This window comes from Colletotrichum destructivum, chromosome 7 (assembly GCF_034447905.1).
Source record: "Colletotrichum destructivum chromosome 7, complete sequence".
In the NCBI taxonomy this organism is placed as follows: Eukaryota; Fungi; Ascomycota; class Sordariomycetes; order Glomerellales; family Glomerellaceae; genus Colletotrichum; species Colletotrichum destructivum.
This window is the reverse complement of record NC_085902.1, coordinates 2,073,478-2,092,873: the sequence shown is the minus strand read 5'-3', so window position 1 is coordinate 2,092,873 and position 19,396 is coordinate 2,073,478. Positions and strand designations below refer to the sequence as shown.

General features: G+C 52.4%; 8 protein-coding genes across 8 annotated transcripts; 4 read left to right on the top strand and 4 right to left on the bottom strand.

The window, feature by feature from the left end:
- Positions 1 to 1,012: 1,012 nt before the first annotated feature.
- Positions 1,013 to 2,856, top strand: CDEST_11193 (Putative activator of Hsp90 ATPase 1-like, activator of Hsp90 ATPase AHSA1-like protein). The gene is made up of 5 exons (XM_062927349.1): positions 1,013 to 1,084; positions 1,323 to 1,601; positions 1,735 to 1,817; positions 1,885 to 2,540; positions 2,599 to 2,856. The coding sequence occupies exons 2-5, from the start codon at positions 1,379 to 1,381 to the stop codon at positions 2,615 to 2,617; spliced, it is 981 nt and encodes a 326-aa protein (XP_062783400.1). The 5' UTR covers positions 1,013 to 1,084; positions 1,323 to 1,378; the 3' UTR covers positions 2,618 to 2,856.
- A 120-nt stretch (positions 2,857 to 2,976) lies between these two features.
- Positions 2,977 to 4,806, bottom strand: CDEST_11192 (Putative palmitoyltransferase, DHHC domain-containing protein). Its single transcript, XM_062927348.1, has 3 exons — positions 4,363 to 4,806; positions 4,134 to 4,287; positions 2,977 to 4,068 (listed from the first exon to the last, which is right to left on the bottom strand). The coding sequence occupies exons 1-3, from the start codon at positions 4,449 to 4,451 to the stop codon at positions 3,076 to 3,078; spliced, it is 1,236 nt and encodes a 411-aa protein (XP_062783399.1). The 5' UTR covers positions 4,452 to 4,806; the 3' UTR covers positions 2,977 to 3,075.
- Positions 4,807 to 4,922: 116 nt separating this feature from the next.
- On the top strand, positions 4,923 to 9,542 carry CDEST_11190 (Putative TRF2-interacting telomeric protein/Rap1). Its single transcript, XM_062927346.1, has 6 exons — positions 4,923 to 5,008; positions 5,154 to 5,396; positions 5,453 to 5,791; positions 5,840 to 6,226; positions 6,279 to 9,062; positions 9,236 to 9,542. Exons 2-5 carry the CDS (start codon positions 5,277 to 5,279, stop codon positions 7,833 to 7,835), a joined length of 2,403 nt encoding a protein of 800 aa, XP_062783397.1. The 5' UTR covers positions 4,923 to 5,008; positions 5,154 to 5,276; the 3' UTR covers positions 7,836 to 9,062; positions 9,236 to 9,542.
- CDEST_11191 (Putative carbon-nitrogen hydrolase) lies at positions 7,983 to 9,541 on the bottom strand. Its single transcript, XM_062927347.1, has 2 exons — positions 9,238 to 9,541; positions 7,983 to 9,064 (listed from the first exon to the last, which is right to left on the bottom strand). Exons 1-2 carry the CDS (start codon positions 9,280 to 9,282, stop codon positions 8,189 to 8,191), a joined length of 921 nt encoding a protein of 306 aa, XP_062783398.1. The 5' UTR covers positions 9,283 to 9,541; the 3' UTR covers positions 7,983 to 8,188.
- Positions 9,543 to 9,797: 255 nt separating the features above from the next.
- On the bottom strand, positions 9,798 to 11,873 carry CDEST_11189 (Putative nuclear fusion protein Kar5; the record flags this gene model as incomplete). The annotated part of the gene is made up of 6 exons (XM_062927345.1): positions 9,798 to 9,979; positions 10,036 to 10,290; positions 10,358 to 10,418; positions 10,471 to 10,692; positions 10,745 to 10,962; positions 11,012 to 11,873. 6 exons carry the CDS (start codon positions 11,871 to 11,873, stop codon positions 9,798 to 9,800), a joined length of 1,800 nt encoding a protein of 599 aa, XP_062783396.1.
- Positions 11,874 to 14,346: 2,473 nt separating this feature from the next.
- Positions 14,347 to 15,178, top strand: CDEST_11188 (uncharacterized protein). The gene is made up of 2 exons (XM_062927344.1): positions 14,347 to 14,630; positions 14,756 to 15,178. The coding sequence occupies exon 2, from the start codon at positions 14,823 to 14,825 to the stop codon at positions 15,003 to 15,005; it is 183 nt and encodes a 60-aa protein (XP_062783395.1). The 5' UTR covers positions 14,347 to 14,630; positions 14,756 to 14,822; the 3' UTR covers positions 15,006 to 15,178.
- A 76-nt stretch (positions 15,179 to 15,254) lies between these two features.
- On the bottom strand, positions 15,255 to 16,347 carry CDEST_11187 (Putative LysM domain-containing protein; the record flags this gene model as incomplete). The annotated part of the gene is made up of 1 exon (XM_062927343.1): positions 15,255 to 16,347. Exon 1 carries the CDS (start codon positions 15,534 to 15,536, stop codon positions 15,255 to 15,257), a length of 282 nt encoding a protein of 93 aa, XP_062783394.1. The 5' UTR covers positions 15,537 to 16,347.
- Positions 16,348 to 16,813: 466 nt separating this feature from the next.
- Positions 16,814 to 19,376, top strand: CDEST_11186 (Putative myc-type, basic helix-loop-helix (bHLH) domain-containing protein). The gene is made up of 4 exons (XM_062927342.1): positions 16,814 to 17,021; positions 17,225 to 18,105; positions 18,166 to 18,967; positions 19,023 to 19,376. Exons 2-4 carry the CDS (start codon positions 17,606 to 17,608, stop codon positions 19,212 to 19,214), a joined length of 1,494 nt encoding a protein of 497 aa, XP_062783393.1. The 5' UTR covers positions 16,814 to 17,021; positions 17,225 to 17,605; the 3' UTR covers positions 19,215 to 19,376.
- The last annotated feature ends 20 nt before the right edge of the window (positions 19,377 to 19,396 follow it).

Genomic DNA, 19,396 nt, shown 5'->3' with positions numbered 1-19,396 from the left:
ACGTCGCGCGAGTGCGGCGGGAAGAACATCGGCCATTGCAAGGTGTACAAGCCCTACGAAGAGAGGCGGTGACAACATGCCAAGTGCGGACCGTGGGTGATCGGAAGCGACCAAATCCGACTTCCAGAGATCTACTTGGAGGCCGGGTCGGCCTGCGAGCTCGCTGTCTCACTTAGATCCTGGCCCTACGTGCGGGGACTACGCGCTGCCATCTCGGGGAGCTGGCTTGGTTGAGCAATTACCAGGATCGCGTAGCTGCATGCTTGTAGGTGCCTGCCTATCTACCTGAATGTTCGCCGTCGTCTAGATAATGGGCGCGCCCACCGGATTTTGATCTGGGAAGAGAAGAGACAGAGTAGAGTAATGAGCAATAATGGGGCATTATCCGTGATATTCAAAAGACTGTCGCCTTCGGATTACTCGTTGTCCGATAAACCAACTTCAGTGGAAGACAGTTGCGATATCCCCATTACAGCCTACAAGAAGTCTTGTTTATGTAATCTATCCAGGGATCCATTACAATGTTAGAAAAGAAAAGCAAGCTACGGGTAGCAATACCGCATTGCAGTCTGACCTGAAACTTCTAGCGAGTGAGACCAGCAGAGGAAGAGGAAAAGGAAAAAAGAGAATGCGATTGGAACACAAACATGTCCAGCACAAATTCTTGTGCAAACTGAGGTGGTTGATGACATTGCGGGAACCGCCAATCTGGACATAGTTGTCGCCATGGCCTTCCCTTCAGATGAGCGTGCTATCAGCCTTCAGTCGCAGTTTCCTTGAGCCAATGGAATGGAAGGCACAGCCCTGAACCACAAAGCCGTCAATCTGCTTTCCCGTACAGCTTCGGGAACACAGGCTACCTAGGTACCTAGGCAGCGAGTTGGGGAATGGAGCTCAAGGTGGGGGAGCCGCAAGAACGGGCAAACCAAACGGCCGAAAATTTACCGCCCGGCGGAGGCCCGTCAGAATTCTAGAGCTTTCTTTCAAAAGAAGGTCCCGCGCTCAGAATCAATTCCTTCTTCTCTTTCTTTCCATGCGCAAACGCTCCTGGACATGACACACCAACGCGCCAATCCGCACTGAGGTAAGGACACAGTCCTCTATTACCCTTTCCCCCCTTTTAACTACCCCGCGCCTCCCTTCCTCCCAACATGATGATACGCCAGCTGGCACCAGTCATAGAGTGATTTGTACTCCTTCTTTGATGAAAAACGCTGCGGTCTTTTGACCAACCACTGATCCGGGACACAAACCAATCTTCCTTCTACACCCTTTCACCATCGTCTCGCTTTCTTTTACTAACCGCAACTCGGAACCCACAGTCACACGTTCTCCTACCTCGCAGCCTGAAATCAGAAACCGAGTCACCGCCGACGCAATGGTCCTCCATAACCCCAACAACTGGCACTGGGTCAACAAGGATGCCTCGGCCTGGGCAAAGCAGTATCTTGAGGAGAGCTTGACGAAAGTCGAGTCTACCGATGGCGGTGTCACGGCAAAGATTAGCAAGGTTGTGAGCATGGATGGCGACGTCGACGTTAGCCAGAGGAAGGGCAAGGTCATCACCATTTACGATGTGAAGCTCGTCTTAGAATACACCGGTAGGTCATACTTCAATGCAAACACATGTCTTTCATCCCATAAAATCTCGTTCAAGCAACGACAAGCCTCTGCCTGCTATTGCCTCATATTCCGTGTGAAGTAGTTGATTGGAGCCTCGCTAACGCAGCGTAGGCACCACCTCTGAAGAGACTGAAGTCTCTGGCACCATCACCGTTCCTGAGGTTGCCCACGATACTGAGGAAGATGAGTTTGTGGTGGGTCCCAAGTGAAATCTCTGCCGTCTCCAAGACCCTGTCTCGCTGAATATCTCCGCCCAAACAGTTCGACATCGACATTTACTCCGACTCCAAGGAGAAGCAGCCCGTCAAGGACCTGGTCCGTTCCAAGCTCCTGCCTCAGCTTCGCCAGGAGTTCCTCAAGCTCCCCGGAGCCTTGATCACTGAGCACGGAAAGGACATTCAGCATGCTCCGGGCTCCAACCCTTCGAGCGGCTTCTCCACGCCCAAGTACCACGGCCAAGTGTCGGCTGCGAAGCCCGCTTCAAACTCGGCGAGCGTCAAGAGCGGTAACGGTAGCGTCGTTAACACCATGACCCTTACCGACACGGCCGAGTTCCGCACCACGGCCGAGGAGGCCTACCAGACCTTTGTCGACCCCGCCCGCATCGCCGCCTTCACCCGCGCCCCCCCCAAGGTTTTCCAGGGAGCCATCAAGGGCGCCAAGTTCGAGTTGTTTGACGGAAATGTCACTGGCGAGTACCTCGAGCTTGACGCTCCCAAAAAGATTGTTCAGAGCTGGCGCCTGAAGCAGTGGCCCGAGGGTCACTTCTCCAAGCTTAGCATCGAATTCGACCAAAACGACGTCGATCACGTCACACTGATGCGTGTCAAATGGGAAGGTGTCCCCGTCGGCGAGGAGGAGGCTACTAAGCGCAACTGGCAAGAATACTATGTCAACAGCATCAAGCGCACCTTTGGGTATGTTCTTCCCACAACTTTACAACAACTTCCCACACGGTTCTAACAAATGCCTTAGTTTCGGCACCATTTTGTAAATGCATGCTCCTGGCCAAGGAGAGGCGTTCAAGGCGCTCGGCGGCTGCCAAACAAGCTACCTGACAAGGAAGCTCAATGTGTTAAATGGCCAGCCATATTGGATGAGCGGTGCGGAGGACAGCGACATACATCGCCAGGTTTTCAGGGTTGGCCTTACAGATCCTGAGTGGCTGGGCGTCCGAGGTTCCATGGGTTCAGACGCTCTAGTTACGAGCTAGATGAGACATGTTGAAATGAAACGAAGATAAACATTAAACTTGCGCTATGGCCTAACATACAATTTCCCCGAGCTATGCTGTTACGTGGGCACACTTGAGAGGTGACAACGGAGGAATGAAGCAGAGGCTAAGCAGTTGGTGCATGATGAAACTGGGCAACTTTTATTTGAGACGATGCGCTGCATCAAACCTATCCTATGTACGATATATCCATCTGAGCTGGCGCCATGCTAGAAAGGTCAGGATTTAGACGCATGCCTCTGGCGCCAGGGGTCCTCCACCGACGGCTGGTCGCGCCTGACGTTGAAGTCGTAGTCAGAGACAAAGATGTCCGCCATATTATCCCATAGGCCCAGATCGTACAAGTTTTCGACATCCTTGAGGTTCCATACCCGCTCCCACTCACCCTCGCCCGGCCCGTGATCCGGAGGAGGCATCCCGTCATCGGTCCTTGCCAATACCTGCTGGGCATCTAGGGGCCAGCGTGTCCGCTCTGGCTCGAAACGAGTATCCTTTGTACGATTCGTAGGCATGTTGCGCTTGAAAGCGCAACCGTCGTCCATTTCTGCCTTCCAGTCTGACCACTTTAAAGACTCGTTGGTTGTTGTGCCGCAGTAGATTAGCCAGACTGTGTAGCTCAATAGTCCCCAGACCAAGGGGGACGTCATGGCCGCGAGTAGGGTAACCGCGCCCATGCCGACATTATCCTGCAGGGCCCAGCTCCAGACGAGCAGATACTCCTTGACCTCCATGCCCTTGGGCGGCCAAATCGACCATGCCGGGTACTGCGAACCGACTTTACCAGACAGCAGGCAGAAGCCGAGCAGAGCGCCGTAGGAGGTGAGTAGGGCCGTGGATAGCAAGAGCAGGACGAAATAGTGCTGGTTTTGGTAGCCGACGCAGCCGTTGATGAAGATGCAGTGGTGATCAAGCTTGGCGACGCAGCGCTTGCAGATGCTGCAGTGCTTGGAGCGAGGCGGCTTGATGAGATTGCAGGTGCTACACATTTGGCCGGGGAAGAAGATAGAGTAGTCGTATGGGTAAAGGGACATGTAGTATGCGTGGTTCTCAGATGTGATATAGCCCGGGTCAGCCATGACGGACAGATAGAGAAAGAAGTAGGGTAAAAAGATGGCGACAGAGCCTGTGATTTTGTGGAAGAGGGGAAGCTGGGGCCAGGCGCCGGGTAGGTACAAATATTCCGATACGGAGAGAATAAGAAGGAAGAATATCTGGGGACGTCAGCTTGTCTAAAAAAAGAGCGTACGACGCCTGCTCATCTTGTCGAGGCACTTACAACGACGGTGGGATGTCGATCATGCATCATGTAGTTGCCGAAGCGCATCATGGAGGTTGAGAACCTCCCTCCCGTCAAGAGTTTGTCTACAGCCAAGAAGGCATTAGGGATATGAATCCACATAAGCCTATGCAATGTTGCAATTGGTGTGTGCCTGATGATGATTAGCAAATGGATTTACGGCGCGATATATGATCTACAGCATTCTGGGCTGGGTATGGTGACAAACCTCAAAGCCGGCAATCGGCCGAAAAAGGCGACGAAGACCATAAAGGAGATGCCCAGCACGAGGAGTGCCACATTCCTGAGGGTCCCCATGATAACCGTGTTCTAAAATGCTACGACTTCCCAGAGATCATGCTCTATTAGAAGAGGGACAGCATGCAAGGGTTGGTAGAGCGGCGTTCTGCCTAGGTAGATAGCTTAGGCAGGAAATCAGCCGAAGCGGGCAGTGCAGCAACAAACTCTCAAATCCGCGGACTGTAGCGAGTAAAACCTGAGGTATCAGCCCAGGCCCACCACCTTGCCCAAAGCACCGGAACACAGCAGATCGATCTACGAGCTCAGCTGATCTGGCGCACCTGGTCGAAAGTCCGTGGCGACTTATGAGCAATGTCATCAAAAGTGCAACATCATTGCATCTCAGGAGAGGTCACAGCGTTGAGTTAGACGGTGTCCAGGTTCCCCGTGTGTATATGTAGCAAAAGGGTTGCTTACTGACCATCTTTTAAATACATAAATTCTCTCACACGTGATTACGCGACAAAGGCACCTAGATTGTGCAAGTCACGCGTCACCTTCTTCCTACCTACATCGTGTCAAAGGTCGAATAAGAAAAGGTGCAGATGCAGCATCGTCTGTAGGATCCAACCGAAGTATGCAGCTTTTCCCGCACACAAATCAAACCAGCAGTTGTTTGGTTTTATCGTAATTTTCTCTCTCTTTTCGTTGAGTGAAGGCGCGACCTCGTTGTGAATCCCCTCAAACACAACTAACACGCTTATCCTTGCTTCTGTGTAGTGCTTCACTAGCGCGCTATTGGCAAAGAACCAACCAGGAGCATCCATCACGGTCGCTTTTCATTCGCGAACCTAATCCTTCTTCGACGGCTTCTCAACTCTCAGAATCATCATATCTCCCCAGATGTCGGCGGCGATTACATATCACGGAGTACCCGGTGCTCAGGGTACACTTTTCAGGGAAACCAGCTTCTTTGTCACGCAGCGCGTTCCCGACAGGAAAAACATCCTGGATCTGATTACGGTATGCATGTTCCCTAGTTCTAAGTACGACGAGGTCGCAAAAGCTTACGTCAATAGCAAAATGGCGGTAAGATTGTCAAGTTGGACAAGCAGGCGGACATGGTCATCGCCGATCACGTCAGGCCAGATTGCCCCTTGGGGTCACTTCATTGGAAGTTTATCAAGGATTCGGTCGACAACGGTGCCTTGCAGGAGACAGACAAGTATCTTATTCACCCGTCTCCCGTAGCGTCGCGTGCGGTCGGACATTCTCGCTCTGCCATATTGTCGGCGCCAATCAAAGGAACCCGCACTCCGTTCAACACAGCCGACGATGCGAGTCTGACCAAATGGGTCCTCTCGCACCCGCCTAACAAGAGGAGCGGCAACGAAATCTACAAGGCATTTGAGGGGGTCGTAAGTATGTCTAAGAGTGCAACATAGCTTGTGATTAACCTGCGACAGAACAATCGTCATACTTCGCAGTCTTGGAGAGATCGCTGGGTGAAGAAGGTCTCCAAGTTGTCTCAGGCCGCCCTAGAGAGCTTAGCTGCTTCCGCTCCCGAGGCTCAGCCCCCGGTGCCATCACCAACACCGTCCTCCACTAGACGTGCCGGACTTGCTCAAGCGGGAAGGAGACGGTCGCCTTCTCGAATTACATCACCTGCTGCTCGATCATCTGCGCCAGAGACTCATCGGGTCAGAGACTTCCAAGAGGCAGACGTCAAAGCAGAACTCACCCCCACAAAGAAATTCACATTCACCAAGACGGAAAACGATCTGCTTCTCCAGGAGGCCAGAGAGCATGGCCCCCCATTCACCACTCGCTTTTTCCAGGAGTTCGCAGAAAGAGTACGTTTCTCTTTCCCTCGGCGAACACGAGCACTGAGCTAACATTTGACAGCACCCTGTTCATTCCTGGGCTGTTTGGAAAAGGCACTGGACAGATGTCTTGAAATCGCGGTTGGATGAGGACATTGAGGATGAACCCCCTTTGCCGAAGGAGCCACGGGCGAACAACATATCCAGTCCAGACACAGGCCGCAGCAACGAACCAAGTCGACACAAGGAAATGACCAGGCAGCCTGGTAGAATCTCCGATATCCAGAATTTGGGGCCTGTTGCGCCACCAGTTGAAGCTGTAGTGAAAGAGGATGACGGCAAGAAAACGTCGGAGCCCCAACGCGATGGCGAAGTGTCTCAAGGTGTTTCGAGGGAAGATTTCTTCGATCATCTGAAGGCGTTCCGAGAGTACGGAGGATTAGATGCTGGTATCAACCCCGAAGTCAATGGGCAGCCCATTGACATATGGCTCCTTTGGCAAGCGGTGAGGGGCCAATACCAGCAAGGGGGGGTCGAAATTGACTGGGAAGCGGCCGCTACCGCTTTGGGCTTGCAGAGTGAAGCTTCTCAGCCACTAAAGCAATGCTACACGGAGTACGTCGCCGATTTTGCTGCCAGCGGGATGCTGGACGAATCCGATGCAGAGTCCGAGGACGATGAGTCTGAGGTAGAATTGCCGCCTCAAGATCCTCGATCAGATGTTCTTATCGCGACCTCCCAGAAGAGGCCAGCCCTCGCTGTGGAGACTTCCGTTACACCTTCGACCCCAAGTAACAGAAAGAAGCGACAGCGTCTCGGCGCAAACGATGAAATTCCCTCAACCCCCGATGAGAGATTAGGGATTGCCAGTTTCGGAAATCTTGGCCCTAGCCCTTCGCTCAGCGCTGGGCGGGTTTTTAGGAGGAACTATAACGAGGAAGACATGGAAATAGATGGGAACCTTGAGCAACCCCTCATCGGAAGGGGCCCTCGCTTCGAACCAGAGACGCAAGACTTCGCCTTCGCCTTCGAAGCTTCTCCTCAACAGGACTCTCAAGTCAGTGGCGAGTTTGATATCTCGCCGTCGCAGCAACTACTTAGTGAGGTCGACGCTGTAACTCCCGTGCCTCTGTCTTTCAGGGACAAAGGCAAGAGCAGCGAGAGGGTCCCAGTCTCAAACCCCGTCCTAGTCCGGAATCTTCAAGCTTTAGCAGTCGAAGAAGCCGTTGAAGAAGCCGTCAGAGAACAGACAGAACGAGCCATCCCCGACTCTCAAGAATCAGCTGATAAGACCGCCGAGCTCGAGGACTTAATCGATCGCTTCGACAGCTTTGGCTACTCGCGCGAGGATATTGTTACTGTGCTCAACGCCACATCACTCTGCACACCGCTGGCCACAGATGTGCTGAAATTCCTCAAACAGCACAAAGAGTTGCCCCACAACTGGCAAGGCGTCTGGACAGAGAACGACGACAAGCGACTCCGACGGGTTGATGACGCGGACCAGGGAGCCGGGCCTGATAGAGCTAGGCTGCAAAAGTACTGGGACTATCTGGTGAAGAAACACATGCCAGAGCGGATCGAGCGAAGAAGGGAGTTTTTAGCATATCTGGATGAGATCGCTGAGAGCTCTCAGTGATCTGGCAGAATAGTATGCCGTCACTTGACAAGACCGTTCTCTTAGGCCATGAAGGGGCTCCCTTGCGAGTCATGGGTTTGATATCCATTCGAGTGTTTGCAACTTAGCGCTACTTACCTTGAACAGTTAATCTTCAACATAAATCTTTACCGTTATCCTGTTGTCCATCAGCCCGTCTAACACCTTTTTCCCATTCCGAATCAGATGGGTTAAGTGACCGGGTGGTGCACAGAAGTATCGCGAAAATCTTCTCATCACTGAAACGCAACTGGCAACCTGCTGTTCGACTCTTCTTTTCCCCTCTCCTTACTTTCCTTTTCGTGTTGTCGTATTGCGATGGCCCCTCCCACCACTCACTCGTTCACAATCGAATAGCCATAATGCCACCCTTCCTTCCTCATATCCTCCCTCACCTTGTATACCCCCTCAGCAACATCCAACAAACCAAGATCGACCTCGACGACCTCCATCGCCTCCTCGGCAGCCAACTTTCCAAGCGACCCAACGAGAGGCATCGCGACCTGACTGACGCCGCAATACCTTACCCTCGTCCCGCCTTCCCTGACTTCCACTCCGCCCCCGCCCGCAGGCCCGCCCGCGTTGACGAGCACCACGGCCGCCGTGTTCTCAAACGCCCTCGCTACCATCACGTTCTCCAGAAACACTCTCTCCGAGTCCCGGTTCACCACCTGCACGCCCTCGTCCCCGCCCTCGTGCTTATACTCGTCCGCGAGCCAGAAGGCGGGACACACGATGACCCGTGCCCCGTCGCGGATGAGCTCCCGGAAGGCCTCGGGGAACGCCAGGTCCCAGCAGATCAGCATCCCCACTCTTCCCAGCGGCGTGTCAAATGCGCCGTGCGGTGCCGGGCCCTTGGTGAGGTGCGGCCGTTCGTTGTGCCACAGGTTCTTCTTCTTGTACTGCCCCAGCACGGCGCCGTCCGGGCCGATGAAGTAAGCGACGTTGAGGAGGTCGAAGTCTTCATCGCCCTCCTCGCCGTCGAGTTCAACAATGGTGCCCGGCACGATCGAGATGCCAACATCCCTGGCCAGCGTCCGGTACTTCTCCAGGTAGATCCTTGATTGTGCGCAGCTCGACACAAACGCGGGGTGGTCGGGGACCCATGATGTGAGATGGTACTCGGGAAGGACAGCGAGCGAACAGCCGCGGGACGCGGCGGAGCGGATGTACGATTCTGCTTTGGCAAAGTTCACCTCTGGCGCGACGACCTGTGATGCTTGTCAGAACTCTGTCCCGACCTTTTCTTGTGGCATTACTACGTGTCCACATGAGCCAGGTAGACAACTACCCAAGGAACCCGCGGGAGAAAGATAAGAAATGAGCGCGGGAGCTAAACTTAGTTGAGGTGTTTTTTAGGAGAGGTAGTCCCAGACTTGCTGACCTTGGGGTGCATTTGTATGAGCGCGATCTTGACCTTGTTCGACATCGCCGCTATTTTTCGTCTCGTCTTGATGTTAATCCCGCAGTTTGGAGACGGCTGCGTGTTTGGAGACAACGGCAAACTTTGGCTAGAAGTCGGGGTTAGGCTATGAGGGGAGGCAATGACAGCGGTCTGTATTCATGTACTTCCCCGCAGCCTACCTTGCACTGGTATTACTGGCATGAACGAAGATAAGCAAGAGGCGGGGGACAGATCAGTGGGAGCGACCAACTCCAGTTATTGAACGATGTACTCGAGTGGGCGATTTGCTAAGTCGATATGCGAGAAAATGATGTCAGAGGCAACCCCATCGCTTCTCCCATTTTGATTACCAGCAACCCCAATGAGCCAGACCGTAATTCTGAAAGCAAAAGCAAAGTAAAAAAAAAAGAAGAAACTCCCGATAAAAACGAAGCACGCCGAACTCAATTGCCCCGAGACCAGTTGTTATAAAGGCCGTATAAGTGGTTTGATGTGGGTATGTATGACGGTATTTTCCTTTGATGCATGACGCCCCGGAGTCATTTTAACCACCGGCTCTTGCGTAAATTCATTGGCAAGTCTCGAGAACGGCGAGCTTCAGCCAGAGTGGAAGCAAGTGTGACGTTTGCATCGCAGTGTAGTGGGATTCCAGATCGAGGAATATCAAGAACGCTCGGAGAATGGTCTCTGACGTAAGATACGACGAGGCCGGCGAGTTCGCCTATGGCAGGTGAATCAGAATTCATGCCTTCATCATGAAACCAAAAATGAGCTTACCTAGCACTATAAGTCCAAAGTTCCTAACGGCGGATGGCGGTAGACCGTACGATCCCATGAGTAGAGATGCAGCCGGACACATGAGGTACGGCAGCCAGCTTGTCCAGCTAGATCGATGGCTGAGAGAGCCACGAACGTCAGACGTCGAGATCACCAAATCGTCTAGTGTCTCCAATAGACTGCCTGACAATCTCTGGGCCAGATCTAGATTATCGGTATGGGACTCGTACTTTGACGACAAGTCTTCTGTGACATCTAGAAGTCTCTCCAATCCCTGAGATATATTAGCTAGAGAATTGGTGACAAACTAAAGGGAGAATACTGGCTTTCTCTAGGTGATCTTGTCGACCTGCCAGTTCTGTTAATCGAAGGGTTGACAGTTCCTAGATCAAAATCAGCTTGGTTTGTGATCTCGTAGGACTCAAATTCACTCACCATCTGACTCTGTAGGGAAACAGACGACGCTGCAGCTGTTGCGAGCGCGGACATGACAACGGCAACTTCGAGCTCAGCATGGTCCTTGAAGTTTTTTAGTGCCACCTTTTGGGACGCTGCAACTTCGGCATTGTTGCTCAAGAGTGTTTTGAGAAGAACACTCAGCAACTGTTGGAGGGTTTGAGCATCCTCAAGACCGCTTCTCATCGCAGAGTTTGATGCCTTGATTTATAAATTAGATTAGGTTTTGATTATTGTCCTGCGCTTAACTCACATGGGCCATCTGCATCACATTCTGAGAAATCGTGTGGTCCAAGTCTTGAAGCGTGTTTCGCAGCCGGTCAATGTCAGGGATCATTTTTTCTAGCCGTTCTGTCGTCTCTGTCGCTCGCGCGTTGATGGTATCGAATCGAGCCTCAAGTTCACGCTCAACCCCCTCAGAGAGCTTGAACAGAACTTCTGTGAGCCGCTGGTGCAGGCGAATACTCTGGGCTATGACAGAGTAAGCAGTGGTATCAGTACATGGAGATGGGAAATGTACCTTTGTCGTTATCTGCGCGAGCAGCCTCGCAGAACCTCAAAGCCTTGTGGCGATAGCTGACCCAAGTATTCCATGCCGAGTCTGACTTGGCCAGCCCCGAAAGACACGAGTCGATCTGTTGAGGGGAAACGTGAAGTCGAGGGATTGTCGAGTCAGGGAGACTGACCAAAGAGTACTCTCGGAACGGCGTACAGCCGGAGGGGATGACAAAACTGCCTCTTTCGAGGTCGCAAATGGCAAGACTGGCTGCATAAGAGTCGACAAAGTCACGAATCTTTCTACCGCTATCGATGAGGACGGTAGCATCGTCTTTCCCGTCGAGTAGCTGACAATTGTTAACCAGTAGTCGGGCGGCGATACGATGGCACAATGGTTCGGACTCAAGATCTTGAAGCTCTTGCATAGCGACGTCGAAGACAGTCGGTAGACGCGACTTGTCCCGGGCCGCAACCGTGGGGTTCACGATGCGCTCTACCAAGGACCGAGGGAAGTTCGATCTGTCTCCGTTGCTGCCCCAGGAGAATGTATCGACGCCGCTGACGCAGAAAATAACCCACAAAACTCCCCATAGAAACTTGGAGGTTCTGTGATCCATATTGATACAAGCGTCGAGTCGAAGCTGTAAATGCAAAAGGAAGCAGGCAGTTAGGCGAAGGGTGGAGGGTGGAGGAGTAACGTGTCGGTGGATCGTCGAACTCGAGGGGATCCTCATACGCTGCGGAGTTTGCGTGCGTGATTGACGGCATAGATTTGGGATGATGAAATGAGTGGATGGGTGGCTTTTTCTCAGTCGAATGAGGTTGACCGCAGTGACTGGAGATAAAGTTGAGGCAGTTTTTAGAAAGAAGCGACCAGCTCTCATGGCCGGTGGGAAGAAATGATCTTTCCTGAAGGAGTTTGATACTTGAGATGGAATCCCAAGGTGGAAGGTGTGACAAGTGAAGGACGAGTCACGAGGGCGTCTTGAGAAGGTGCCTTCCTCGAGGATGGGCGGGAAGGAAAGGAAGGTAGTCACGACACTCTTCTCAGCAAGTGCAACCCACTCGCCTCCATCTACCTATCTACCTACCTAGGTAGTTGATTCGGTACCCACCTAGGTACCTCAGGTAGTTAGGTATGGAATGATGTGACAATACGTGGTTTCAGTCCAAACCGACAGACACACAGCGCGGATGACTATCGCCCGTTGATCGAAGTCAGTCAGAATGGCAGTGCCCCCAACCGGATGTTGAGACACACCTTTTTGACCATTCTGTGAAAAGGGTCTTATGGAAACCGTTCATTTACATGAGGAAATGGAATGCATCCCTGGACTGCTATCTCTACACTTCTACGACGACTCAAGTTGAAAGAGTGAACACAAGGCAACGGCGATGAAAGAAAGGGAAATTGGTGGCAGGAATAGCATTACCAGACAGGCACAGTCATTGATGGAGATAGTTATTTGAATGCTGAAAAGGCCACTATTCGCTCTGGAGAACATTATCCAACGCCAAACCAGAGCGATCCTAAACCCATTACAGGGAAATGTTGAGAAAGTGGTGTCACAGTTGCATCTACATGAGGGGCACATAAGAAGGAAGGGGATCTATCCATAGGGAATAGGTTCCTTCGAGCTACATTACGCGAGCAAGATTACTCTGATTGCTGACGCATAAAGCCATAAGTCGCACAACCCAAGTTGCAAAAAGTAACTGTGAAAAGCGTTCATCATTTGTAAGCTCATCGGCATGGCACCGCGAAGCCCTTGCCAAGGGTGATACGGACGATTTGAGAGCTGAAGGTTGCTGTTTCCTTTTCAACAGCCATTGATATGAAACACTGTTCAGTCCATCCCCACCCAAACCGCATAACAAGAAACACTGGCAGGCGCACATAGTCCCGAGGGCTAGTTGGAGGATGTTGGCTCCCTTCTGAGAGTTGAATATCCGGCTGCTGCTATGTTGTTGATATTTGGCAGGTTTCTACGCAAAAGCAAAGACGGTTCTATCTATACTGCCTCGTGGAAACCCCTACCTACCATACGATCATCGCCGAGGTATCTGGCAAACTCACAGTACTCGAAGCTGGAGCTATCTACAGGTACCGGCGGCTTTGGCATCTCCATGACCCAGAAGAACTCTGTGACTAAACATGCCTACATCACAATCATTTTGGACTCTACCAGCCCTGCGACAAAGAGGGCTTTTTTTCCTCCACTTGGATGGGCTCTCCAGGATAGGCCATTCGCTGCACGAGCAACCTGTCGTGTACGTGCTTTATGCACGTCTGCAATGTGCGTCTGACAAATGGGCTAACGAGGAGGACTAACCGGATCAGCTCATTCGCGCAGGAGGTCGCAGTAGCGGGATATTCTTGCTCAAAACTACATGATACGGGATGCGAGAATACTGCAAGGCTAACCTGCCGTGTCCGTCGCCGGGAGCAGTCAGCGTTGTATCCCGCTCTTCGTTTCTCGCATGCTGCTGCAAGCCGACTGATGGGGCTCACATTCGTTTCCCGTCCCCTTCTCTTCGGTTGAGCGGGATTGAATATGGGCAGCATGAGACGAAAGGGTCGTGACTTTTGACGTTCGATACCCTGGAGGTGATCATCGGCCAGAAGTGACTACCACTTGACAAGTGTGTGATAAGGCCAGGCGGGGGGAATACATCCCGGAGGAGTCAACAGGGGTCCAGGGTCTTTGAACATCACAGCCCCCCCCCCCCCCCCCGTTTGACACAATTAATTCTTTGAATGAATGACCTGCTGCTCACTTTTCTGAACCTCGTCAAGAAACCTGCGCCACTAGTTTCCCGCAGTCAAAACGGGAGCAGAATCTTGATCTCACACGGGGAGAACGGAAGGAGGAGGCGCCCGTATTAACTTCTTCTCCTTCTTCTTTTTTCTCTCCCTGCTTCCACAAATCCTTTGCAATCAGCCGGTTAGCCCAAGCTGAAGCCCGCTGACAGGTTGCATAGCGAGGAGAAAAAAGTGAAAACCCAGTCAGTGGCTGTCCGCGGGAGTGACGTCGCTTGTGGCTCCACGGGTTGACGAATAGACCCCCAACCCCCGACTCCTCTCTCCATCCACCGAACCCACCCATGCCAATTCCGCACCTGGCACACATCCAACTTGTCGAGGTCATTTGGCACAATGTTGAGATGTGATATTTTGCATTTCGTTTCAAGGATGACTATAGTTTCCAGTACCGCGGAACGCGGCAGGGCGTCCGAACGGCCCAAGCCACATGATCTTGGTCACACATGAGTACAATGATGTTCGTCGTGGCCCGGAGGGGATATAATGGCCTTCTTTCAACCTCCTCCCTACACCCCCTTGTGAAGTTTCCTTAAGCGTTTTCAGAGAGACCATCTGGCTAGCCATTTTGCTTATTTATGTTTACTTGCCCGCCGCGGACGTCTTTCGTTAGCTCCTGGTGTCCGACCGAGACTCCTCTGAGTTATACTGCTGCGAATTCGATGTCTTGAAGCTCTAGTTCGGAGCGTCTTTTCTGTCTGCGCTTCCTGCTGTTATTAGACAGCCCACGACGTCACAGTCCGAAGCAGACAAAACGAGAAGGCAAAGAAACGAACCTATCCATCTTATAGATCTGGGAAATCTTGAAGAGAACTCAATTGTACGTGGTAGAAGAAAAACGACGATATTGAAGAGCTGCTCAATTATTTGTACATGATGGCCCTCTTCGAACTCAAGGTTTTGTGTATAACCGTTTCAATGACATGAACTAACATGTATGTACAGCAATTGTAAACAACGAGAAGCCACGAGAGTAAGGCTCAACATATTGTGAGCTGGGATACTCAACACCATGTGCAAACAGATCGACAAGAAGTTTGAATGTGGACATACCGGCTTCCACGATATCCAGTGGTGCTCCGACATGGGAAAAGAATGCAAGGGACCGAAGCCCAAGCACGACACAGTCTCCTGGCCTGGGCTTTGTACCGATTGTGCCAATCGAGCTGCCGATCCGAACCCTCGGCGTCGCTGAGCAGGGCAAAGTAAGGTCTATCCCGCTGTCAGTGAAGCAATTCGAGTCAGGAGAGAAATGTGACGCAAGAGGGGTTGCGACGATCGATTTAGATTATGTGACTAGCTCTGTTGTGCAGATAGCACCTTGAGGGTTTCAACCAAGAACCATGCGCATTACTGACTTGTTGTTGCCCAACCTTCCTATACTCTCCGTCTCCAGGTGGCCATCTTCTCCTTTGCATCGCTGATCTTTCTATGCATCATGCGCTTACTTCCAACCGTCAGGCTTGACGCAGTACCAGTAGCCTGCCATGACGTTTCCCCTGAAGCACCCGCTCAATCCTCCTACGCCACGATTCAGGGATATGAACTCGGCGAGATCGATTTGGTTCTTGTCGGCAAGAGTTTGACACCTGTCGCTCGGCACTGCTTGGTAAAACTTGATGCACTTGGACCACATTGGCTCGATATGTGGTTTAGGGGTGTGGACGGGCTCTGCCGGGGCAGCCATAACGGGCAACGCTAGGATGATAACTTCGATGAGTTTCATGATGGGCTGGAGGCGTGTTCCTTGGTCCTGTGACAGGGAAATGGATATGTGATATGATGATCAAAGCTTCCGAGTTCTAGCAGAAGACCGATCGAGGAGGAGCATTTATACCAACGAGTATTGACATTGCCATCTTCATTCACTGTCGCAGTACTATGCACCTTGAGTCTTGACGAAATGAATGTACACGGTCTAGCGCACATTGATTTCCCAAGCCAACCATGAGTAGAGGCGCTTACCTGAAAAATGCATTGCCGCAATTGAAGAAGGCAAGCACGGGATAACAATCAGGAAATGAGAAGTAGCACTTGGTCGAAACGGTGTGCAGTCTAGGGTGAAGAAAGCAAGTCGGCATAAATGCGGCGTCTTCCACGAAGAAACATCACGGCATGCAAGGAGGAGGGGGAGGAGATATTAGAAAGGAACTGCTGGAAACTCAATGTTCTCAAACACTTAACGGCGCCAACGGACATCAGGGATGTCTTGGCTGCTGGCGCCCATCTCGAACACCCCACGTGCTTTGTAGCCACTGGCGCTCAGCCGCGGACTTTGACTAGGAGACAACTGCAACCTTCGGAGCAGAGGCAAAGAGGCCTAGTTATGGGCGAGGAACCATTGCTCTTGGGGCGGAGAGATCCGGGGAGTGAATCACTGCCAACAGCGGCCAAGACATCGGCAGGCGGACGGCGGGTGATTGGAGACTCGATAGCAAAGGGCAATGGATTCCGGTAGCCATGCGTCAAAGCCATCCGTGGCTGCGCTGCCCACCCGATGGCGGCTTGCCTGCCCTGGAATGGAAAGTTGTCGTGCGTGTCAGTCAAGAACTGGAAGGAGGAAGGAAGAAAGGAAGAAAAGAAGGGGAGGGGTGACCCCCAAAAACAAGCCAAACGGAGGCAGGCGGACCCTAACGAAGCGGGAAGTCTATTCTGGGGTGACGCTCGGATCACTATGCAAGGCTGATAGTCCGGATGGGTTCGAGTGGAGCCGGATCGACATATATCCAATGGAATGGGCCGGTTGCGGGACTTGGCGCACATCGCACGACTCCCCTCTAACAGCCTCGTTCATCATACGATTGTCAAGATGAAGTGGACGATTTTTGATACGCTCAGCCAGTGTCCCCCGGCCACTGGTAAATTCCATGTCAGGCCATTCCCTCCGATCCTCGATCGTCCTTTCCCGCCCAATTCGCCAGATTTTTCTGCCTTTCGGCCGCCGTGGCCCGAGTCATCTCCCTCTCCCGTTCATCTCGCGGCTACCGGCGCGGGCTCACTTGTTTTTGATGTCCTTCATGAATGTCAGCCGACTTTCGATCTTCGACTTGCTCGTCCGGCGCCCTTTTGAGATTCGCCATCCCCCCTTAGCTTTCTGCGTACTGCTACCATTGCCAACCGCCAACCACGTCACCTGAACCTCCCAAACTCGTCTTCTTCCGCTCCGTAAACCTCCTGCCACCTTCCACAGGTCCCTGTCCGCATACGTAAGGTGTGACCAGTCATTTTCGTTTCGGCCTCCACAAATCCCTCTCCAACCCTCAACTCTTTCTTGTCCTTCCCCGTGTTTGGCAAATCTTGCTCTCTGTCCCCGTGCTTCTTGTTTGCCTCCTATGTCTAACTCACATTTGTCGCGAATTCTCGCCCTCGCCCTCGTTCCTTCGAATCTCGCGGACCTGAGCTGATCTTAACAAGCGGAAACCCCCGCCGCCGCCGCCGCCGTTGCCCTGCCCTCCGCCTACAAGCGACACCCCTCGCGGTACACGCATACGAACAACTGCTTCCGTCCTTCGTTCCATCCTGCATTCCGAGTCATCCCTGCCGAAGTCGACGACTGCCGCTTTCCTTGTTTCCATAGACTTCGTTGCCATTGGATGACATCGCAAGGTGGCACGACTGGCCATCTTGAACGGCCAGACTCTTCTCCCAACCAAGAAGCATACGATATCTGAGCGCCTCCGTGTTCAAATATAGCCATCAAGCGGTCAAGCCGCCCTATATTCAGTCTACAATTCACATATCGATTTCTACATCGACGACCGCCGACGATTCGGGGGCTGAAATGCTGGCTTTGTGATGGACCCCAACTTCCTCCAGAACCTAGACTATTTCGCCGTCCCCAACAACCAAGCCACGACCTCTGTCGAACAAACTGCCGAGTCATCCGCCACAGGTGCTGCTAGAAATGCGCCCGCCACCTCTCTTTGGGAATCCCTAGGGGGCGACCAAGAAAACTCCGAGTCAACGTCCAACGGCCCTTCCGGATCGCTACCGTCCTTTACCCAGCCATCACCCGGCAGCACTAACTTCGGCCTGGGCTCCATGCCAGCTCAGATGCAATTCAGTCATGGCCAGCTCAGGAATAACGGCCTTCCAAACAGAGCTGCGCCAGGCCAGAGTTCACGGCGGAGAGATGCCCATGTACGTAAGCGGACCAAGGTCGATTCCGAGGCTGCAGCGCTTGAGTCTGTTGACTACTGGATTCAATTCGACGATGACGAAGAGCAGAAGTTTGGTGGAAGCTTCGAAATCGACTTTTCGAGACGTAGCAATCCTACTCCGAACTACCGACCAAGGTACTGTCATTCCCACACGTAAACGCGACGCGCCAAGATGGACGAACTGACGCTTATCAGACCGGCTGCAAATCGTCTAAACCCAATGTCTACAACACCTGGTCTGGGCGCCGGGTTATATACCCACCCTGTTTTTAAGCCAGAGGATTTCATGGACGACGCAGCCCTCGACAATGCTTTGTCTGACGACGAGGATTTTCTGGAGTCAATGAACCTTGGCGACCAACTTGGGAAGATTGAGTCTCAGCCGCCACAGGAGGTGCCTCCCAGAGAGGGTCTTTACTCGACACCCCTGAGTTGGGAAAAGCCAGCGCCTGGACTCAGGATGAACCCCCTTTTTGGAATGGGCGGCATGAACGCACCCATGCTTGACCCTGAGCAACGGCGACTACTGGCAATAGCTTTGAACACGGGTGGTCGATCATCGGCAACCGGTTTGGGCTCCGGCATGGGGTTTGGTGTTGGAGCGGATCTAGGTCCCGAGTTTGCGAGCCTCGAAAATTTCGACGCAAATATGGCTACAGGTAATCTGAGCGACATTACCAGAGGCTCCGAACAGTCGACCCTTGACAAGGGCAAGAACAAGGAAAAGGCCTCTGGAAAGGAGGAAGCCCAGTCGTATCGGCCCCAATTACCCCGAACCGCCACCAATGCTACTAGCATATCTGAAAAGTCCAAAGACAAGGCCAAGTCGGGTGATCGAACGGCGCATAACGACATTGAGAGGAAGTATCGTACCAACCTTAAAGACAGAATTTCAGAGCTTCGCGATGCAGTCCCATCCCTTAGGTCAATACCCGAGGAGGGAGGTGAAGATGCCGAGGCAGACAGCCAATCGCAACGTGGTCCTAAAGTCAGCAAGGTAGGAAGAGCTTCACAGACTCAATCCACGGGATAACCGCTCACAAAACCGGCAGGGCACCGTCCTTACGAAAGCGACTGAGTATATACATTACCTAGAACGAAGGAACAAGGCCATCATGCGCGAGCATCAGGAACTCGCGAGGCGCCTGCAAGCCTTTGAGCAGCTCTTGAGCGCCCAAGCGCGGCAACCTTTCCCGATGCCCAATTACAGCAGAACCCTCTTCGACCCTAGAGGTTTCTGTTAACGTGTCTCTCCTCTTACTACATATTACGCATTATGATTGCGAGTTGTACATATTACGTTTTCATGGACTGCGGTTTACCCCAAAATATACGATTGCGGTCAATCTATGAGGAATGAATAGGTACTATTATATAATGAAAGGTTAACAGACCTGCAATAAAATGGTTGCACACAGGTTTAGTC

Excerpts from the sequence above, each read along its gene's own strand:
- CDEST_11192 (XM_062927348.1), bottom strand. The coding sequence starts at position 4,451 with ATGGGGACCCTCAGGAATGTGGCACTCCTCGTGCTGGGCATCTCCTTT. Across the intron at positions 4,288-4,362 it reads GGCCGATTGCCGGCTTTGAG|GCACACACCAATTGCAACAT; the intron begins GTTTGTCACCAT and ends AATCATCATCAG. Across the intron at positions 4,069-4,133 it reads ATCGACATCCCACCGTCGTT|ATATTCTTCCTTCTTATTCT; the intron begins GTAAGTGCCTCG and ends TGACGTCCCCAG.
- CDEST_11188 (XM_062927344.1), top strand. The coding sequence starts at position 14,823 with ATGTGCAAACAGATCGACAAGAAGTTTGAATGTGGACATACCGGCTTC.
- CDEST_11193 (XM_062927349.1), top strand. The coding sequence starts at position 1,379 with ATGGTCCTCCATAACCCCAACAACTGGCACTGGGTCAACAAGGATGCC. Across the intron at positions 1,602-1,734 it reads GCTCGTCTTAGAATACACCG|GCACCACCTCTGAAGAGACT; the intron begins GTAGGTCATACT and ends AACGCAGCGTAG. Across the intron at positions 1,818-1,884 it reads CTGAGGAAGATGAGTTTGTG|TTCGACATCGACATTTACTC; the intron begins GTGGGTCCCAAG and ends CCGCCCAAACAG.
- CDEST_11186 (XM_062927342.1), top strand. The coding sequence starts at position 17,606 with ATGGACCCCAACTTCCTCCAGAACCTAGACTATTTCGCCGTCCCCAAC. Across the intron at positions 18,106-18,165 it reads ACTCCGAACTACCGACCAAG|ACCGGCTGCAAATCGTCTAA; the intron begins GTACTGTCATTC and ends GACGCTTATCAG. Across the intron at positions 18,968-19,022 it reads GTGGTCCTAAAGTCAGCAAG|GGCACCGTCCTTACGAAAGC; the intron begins GTAGGAAGAGCT and ends CAAAACCGGCAG.
- CDEST_11191 (XM_062927347.1), bottom strand. The coding sequence starts at position 9,282 with ATGTCGAACAAGGTCAAGATCGCGCTCATACAAATGCACCCCAAG. Across the intron at positions 9,065-9,237 it reads TCATACAAATGCACCCCAAG|GTCGTCGCGCCAGAGGTGAA; the intron begins GTCAGCAAGTCT and ends CAAGCATCACAG.
- CDEST_11190 (XM_062927346.1), top strand. The coding sequence starts at position 5,277 with ATGTCGGCGGCGATTACATATCACGGAGTACCCGGTGCTCAGGGTACA. Across the intron at positions 5,792-5,839 it reads ACAAGGCATTTGAGGGGGTC|AACAATCGTCATACTTCGCA; the intron begins GTAAGTATGTCT and ends AACCTGCGACAG. Across the intron at positions 6,227-6,278 it reads TCCAGGAGTTCGCAGAAAGA|CACCCTGTTCATTCCTGGGC; the intron begins GTACGTTTCTCT and ends AACATTTGACAG.